At 61.4% G+C, this 5,325-nt stretch overlaps 1 protein-coding gene across 2 annotated transcripts in view; it reads right to left on the bottom strand.

Annotated features, from left to right (window-relative positions):
• RARA (retinoic acid receptor alpha) overlaps positions 1-5,325 on the bottom strand; it is a 22,343-nt gene that overhangs the window by 4,995 nt on the left and 12,023 nt on the right. For both annotated transcript variants that reach the window (XM_006155935.3, XM_006155936.3), the window contains exons 2-3: positions 2,549-2,697; positions 1,224-1,365 (exon numbers count right to left, since the gene is read on the bottom strand). In XM_006155935.3, the coding sequence (XP_006155997.1) occupies positions 1,224-1,365; positions 2,549-2,697 (291 nt within the window). The remainder of the gene's footprint in view (positions 1-1,223; positions 1,366-2,548; positions 2,698-5,325) is intronic.

Raw genomic sequence — 5,325 nt, 5'->3', positions numbered from 1 at the left:
CGAGGAGGGGGTAGTGGGGGGGTAGCTGGCATAATCTGGAGATCACTCATGTCGATTCTGCAAATTCAATAAAGTGCAGGGGAGAGAAGGGAGAGGGAGAGGGAGAGTGGGGGGATAATTTGGGAAGAGAAAATTGCAGCTGTGACAAGACGTTTATCATTCGGAAGCTTTAATTCTATTGAAATGGCAGCTGCTCAGCTCCAGGGCACAGAGCACAGAGCAGCCGGGAGAGTTGGCGGGAGGGAGGGAGGAGCTGGTAGTGGGAGGCAGAGGGGTCCCCGCCCTGGTCCTTCTGCAGGGAAAAGAGCAGAAGGTGGTATAAACAGAGAGGAAATGATGGCCTTCAAGTGAAGGGTCCCAGGCCTGTGGATTCCAAGTTGTCAACTACTCTAGCAAAAGCCACCACTTCCTGGGCTCAGGAAAAGGTACCAGCCCAGCCTCCTGTGGCAGGACGCGGCAGGATTCCCCAGGCCCCCTCCGTTCCTGTCTCAGGCTCTGTGCGTGCCTGAGTCAGAAGCGTCTCTCCCTGCCCCCGCCACCCCTGTTTCCCTCTTTACTACCCTCCCCACAGAGGCTAGGGGGTCCTGTAGCCCCCTCCCCCACTCCATCCCCCAAGGCTCAGGCTCCATGGCAACGGCCACGCAGACAAGGAGGCGTCTGTCAGCGTCATTTATCTCTGACATCATCAATCACCGGTCACCACGGCAACACCCATGATTCAACACAAGAGGGTCCCCTGTCCAGCCCTTCCCTCCCTGCCTCCATTAAGCTTCAGCTGAGCCCAAATTGGAAACCCCCATTCCTCTGGGATCCAGAAGTCCCAATTCTCTCTTCCAACTCCAGGTCCTAGGCTTAACCAGACCAGCAACACACACATAAACACCTACCTAGCACCCTCAAGTTCAAGCCCCTCCCCTAGGACGCACAATCTGAGGGGACTCAGATGTGCCTAAGTCCTGCCCCCAGCCAGGCAGGCCTGGAAGAAAGCTACCCAGGGGCAGACGCACACGCACACGGGGCAAAAGCACAGCCAGACGCAGAAACAGCTCCAGCTCCACACACAGGCACACGGCCAGCGAGACTCCCAGACAGGTCCGTGCAGCCTAACGCCGGGCTGGCACGGCACACACGTTCACACACATCCGCACAGCCCGGCTCCCTTGGCCTTTGGGAGCACCTCAGCCCACCTAGGGCGGGCTGGGCCCTGGCCCCGGGGCACTCACACTCCTTGGACATGCCCACTTCGAAGCACTTCTGCAGCCGGCAGTACTGGCAGCGGTTCCGGGTCACCTTGTTGATGATGCAGTTCTTGTCCCGGTGACACGTGTACACCATGTTCTTCTGGATGCTCCGGCGGAAGAAGCCCTGGGTATGGAGGGAGGGAGTCAGATCACCCACACCCACGGTGGGAGCAGGGCCTGGAGGGAGGCCTGGCTACCTACCTACCTCAGCAGGCCAGAAAAGGTGGGGAGAATGACTCGCCTACAAGGACACCCCTCAGGAGACCCCAGTACCTGCCCCCATGCTGTAGGGAGGGCAGGAGTCTTCTCCAACCTATACTCACATTCCAACTCCTCCCTCCCAGGGAAAAGGCTGCTGGTGAGTCAGAATAGGAAGACACGGGGGGCTAGATCTGGAACCCCCGCTCTGGACTCAGAAGGCAGGAAGGAAGGACAGGCAGAAGAAGCCAAGAAGACAGACACACAGGCTGGCCAAGGACACACACGCACACACACACCTACCAGACAGACGTGCATCGACCAATCAGAGACAGGCCCAGGCTGGTCAGGGGCTCCATAGACAGGCAGACAGAGAGAGACTGACCAGGGATAAGCCAGGAACAACCAGACAGGACAGGTGGGCATGAGGTCCGAGGCCTTGTGCTTTGCCCTGGGCTTCTGTCCCACACCTGGGGGCAGCTACTCCAGGCTCAGGGGTAGCCCACAGTCCCAATCCCCAAAGCTATGCAGCTTCAGAGTCCCCATCTCTGGAGGAAGAAACGTGCACAGAGGCGCAGGCCCTGGAGAGAGGAGACGCCCAGGGAAGGTCCGGGCACTCTGGAGCCCAGAGCAAGCACGGCAGGAACGCCAGCCAGACACTGGGGAGCCGGCAGCCTGGGCACCTGAAAGGGAGGCCAAGGCAGGGCGCCTGCTCCTAAGTGCCCCCTGCCAGGCTGCCATGGTGAGGTTCAGGCAGGGCCGCTGGGGCAGGCCTCCTGGGTCCCCAGCCAAGAGCCAGCCTGCAGCCAGCTCACCATGGCAACCTGGGCAGCAGTGGCAGAGCCAGGCAAACGCCCCGCCAGCTGGAGGGCAGGGGCAGGGAAAGGTGCTAGGCAGGAGGGAACCACTGATCGGGGGACCCCTGCTCACCTAGGGGGATGCCCCACTGCAGGTGTCCCCTCCTCCTCCAAGGCTGCTGCCACTTTCACAGAGAAGCGAGGGCAGCAGCTTCAGGGACATGCTCGCCCCAGCTGCACACTCCCGGGACACAGCAGCAGGAGCATCCGTCCACCTCACCCAGGCTGTCCTTCCCAGGGACCCCGACTCACCTTGCAGCCCTCACAGGCGCTGACCCCATAGTGGTAGCCTGAGGACTTGTCCTGACAGACAAAGCAGGGCTTGTAGATGCGGGGGAGGGGGGGCGGCGAGGGGGGGCTGGGCACTATCTCTTCCGAACTGCTGCTCTGGGTCTCGATGGCTAGAGAGACAGAAGGGATGGCACAGTTAGAGACCCAGGTGGTCATCTTTAATACTGCACCCCACCCTGCCTCATGGTCGCTCCACTGCTGGCAGGATTTAAACTGTGGGGCAGGGCCACCTTCAGAAGCCCCCAGCACCCTACAACTGCTGTCTACGTCCCCAGGAGCCCACCTTCGACAGCAGGAGGATCCTAGTATACACCATCCAGTCTCTATGTGCATGCACATGACTGCTGGGGGTGGGGAGTCAGCTTGGTGCTAAAGCCCTGGCCCCTAGGCAGCCTGCCCCATTCTCCCCCAAGTTAGGAAGGAGTTAAGGCTTGATGAGGAGGGAGGGACGAGGACACAAGCTGGGGGCAGAGGAAACTGGGGTCAACAGGATATTCAAAGGCGGCCACTCCCCCACCCCCTCTGCTTCCGCTCCCCCTCCCCCCCCCTGCCAGCAGCCGCAGCCCTCCTCCAGCCAGACCATCCCCAGACCAGGGATCCTGGGCAGGGTGCACAGTCACAATGTGGGGGCAGAGCAGGCAGGGGCTCCCTGAGAGAGGTAAAGGGACCCTTGGACGTAGGGAGAAGAGTCCCCATGGGCCCCAGAAGCCCATCATTCTGAGTGCCCCCAACTCTGTCTGGGGGGAGGCGGCATGACAAAGGGGTTCTGTTCCCATCAATGCTCTGTCTGTCTGGCCTCAATACTATGTCCGGGTTACCACCCTCTCCCCTCCTGTTATTTAGCTCCAAGAGGGCAGCCAGGAAGGGTGATCCAGCCGGCAGGGGCAGCCCCCACTGGCCAAAGCCTCCCCAGTGCCGGGCTTCATGCCCACCACCCCAGGGAGAATAGGGTTGGGCTGGGTGGGGGCTGTCTGTGCCCAAAGCCTGGACAGTTGGGGTTGCAGTGACTACTGCAATGAGAATTAAGGCCAAGGCACCCCCAGACTCCCAAGGGGCGACCCAGCATCCTCCTGAGGCCCTTGCCATGTCCACCTGCCCAGGGCCAAGGATGGGGAAATGCCTCTCTGAGTAGTGAGGAGCCCTGCCTAGCCCCACCCCAAACTGCAGCACATGAGGGTCTAGCATGGAAAGGTACCCACAGTTCCTGGCCCACGCACCTCATGGCCCTGAAGTCCAGGCACAGAGGGAGAGGGAGCATAGGGACACTAGGGTTTGGCGGTATGCTGCCACCCTCCCCCCGTACCTGCGGACACACCAGAGGCTGCCAGACAGTTGATGACAGGAAGGCATGCCAACAGCCTTGGCAGGGCTTCCTGGCTCTCAGCAGGGCCTGGGCACCACTGCCCTGGTCAGCCTAGCTGACCAGCACCATGGTGTCCCCTCCCCTGCCCAGAGACCGGCCTGCAGCAAAGGGACGGTCGATGCCTACACCCCCCAGTCCAGCATACTCTTCCCCGACCTTCTCCAGCCCCCTGCTCCTCACTCCAACGCTGAGCTGCCCTGGCCCAGTTTTCTCCCACCTCACTCTCCCCAAGCCAGACAAGCAAATCAGACAGGCCAAGAGGCCCAAGAACAGCTGCCTGGGGGGGAGGGCTGGGGGGCCAGGGTGAGACCAGGAGGCACAGGGGTGAGCGACACAGGGGCCCTTTGTTGTGCTAACTTTTTCCAAGACGTAAAAGCAGTAACAATAGACAATCCAGACTGGTGGGGGGGTGTCAAGGACAAGGAGGTGTGGGGGGGCTGTGGCCTAGAATCCCAGTCAGCATTCCAACAAGCAGAGGAAGAGGCACTGACCTCCCCTCCCCTCCTAATCCCCCCTCCACCCCGCCCCTGCCTCCCCCGAAGGCCCCACCTCCATAGAGAACCAGACCGCACGGGCAGAGAGGACTGAGGGAGCTTTGGGGTGCAGAGGTGTGCTCGCTGGGAAGGGAGGTGGAGGTGGGGAACCAGAGAATGAGGCCAGGGACAGGCCAGAGGGGCAAAGGCCCACAGAAACCTGGAGCCAAGGCAAAGTCCAGAGAGTGTTTATAGAACTGGAAGAAAGTGCTTTGAAAACTGTGGTGGATGGGGAGACTGCCAGGTCGGAGGGGAGCCACTGTCCGAGCTGGGTAAGACCTCCTCGAAGCCCACCTGGCTGACTCTAGGCTATAACTGGTCTGCACACCACCCCCAGCACCTCCCCACCTGTCACCCAGGTAACCCAGCTCTGAGGTTTCCTGCTCTGCCCTTTGAACCCAGAGCTTGGGGCCCAGTCTCCACCTCCCCAGGCCTCCAGCCAGCAGCCTTAGGAGGAGGACCAGAGGCGGTGTGGGGTACCCTCACAACCTCTTCACTCTCCTAGCGGGGAGGCGGACACTGATGGGAGAGGGACTGCCCAAGACCCAGTCCCTCCCGCCTAACCTCCCGCCTAACCTCCCTCCCCAGAGGCCACGGCCCACAAATCTTTCCTCTTCCTGCAGAAGAACTCAGACTGGAGGACCACACCTTCTCAGCTCAAAGTTCCAGCGCCCAGCGAGGGCTGGAAGCAGCCCTAGAAGCCAGGCGTGCCCTCCGGTCACACTGCCAGGGCCCCTCCCCCGTGGCCCCCTCCTGGCCAGGCGGGCTGCAAAAGCGCTCCGGATTCCCCACGCCCCAGAGCCGTTCACAGGCCCGCACAAGGGGCCGGTTTCCTGGAGGAG

The sequence above is a fragment of the Tupaia chinensis genome, unplaced genomic scaffold (genome assembly GCF_000334495.1).
Source record: "Tupaia chinensis unplaced genomic scaffold, TupChi_1.0 Scaffold000477_1, whole genome shotgun sequence".
NCBI classification, from domain to species: Eukaryota; Metazoa; Chordata; class Mammalia; order Scandentia; family Tupaiidae; genus Tupaia; species Tupaia belangeri.
Note: the sequence above shows the minus strand (reverse complement) of the source record. Positions and strands in the feature narration are given on the sequence as shown.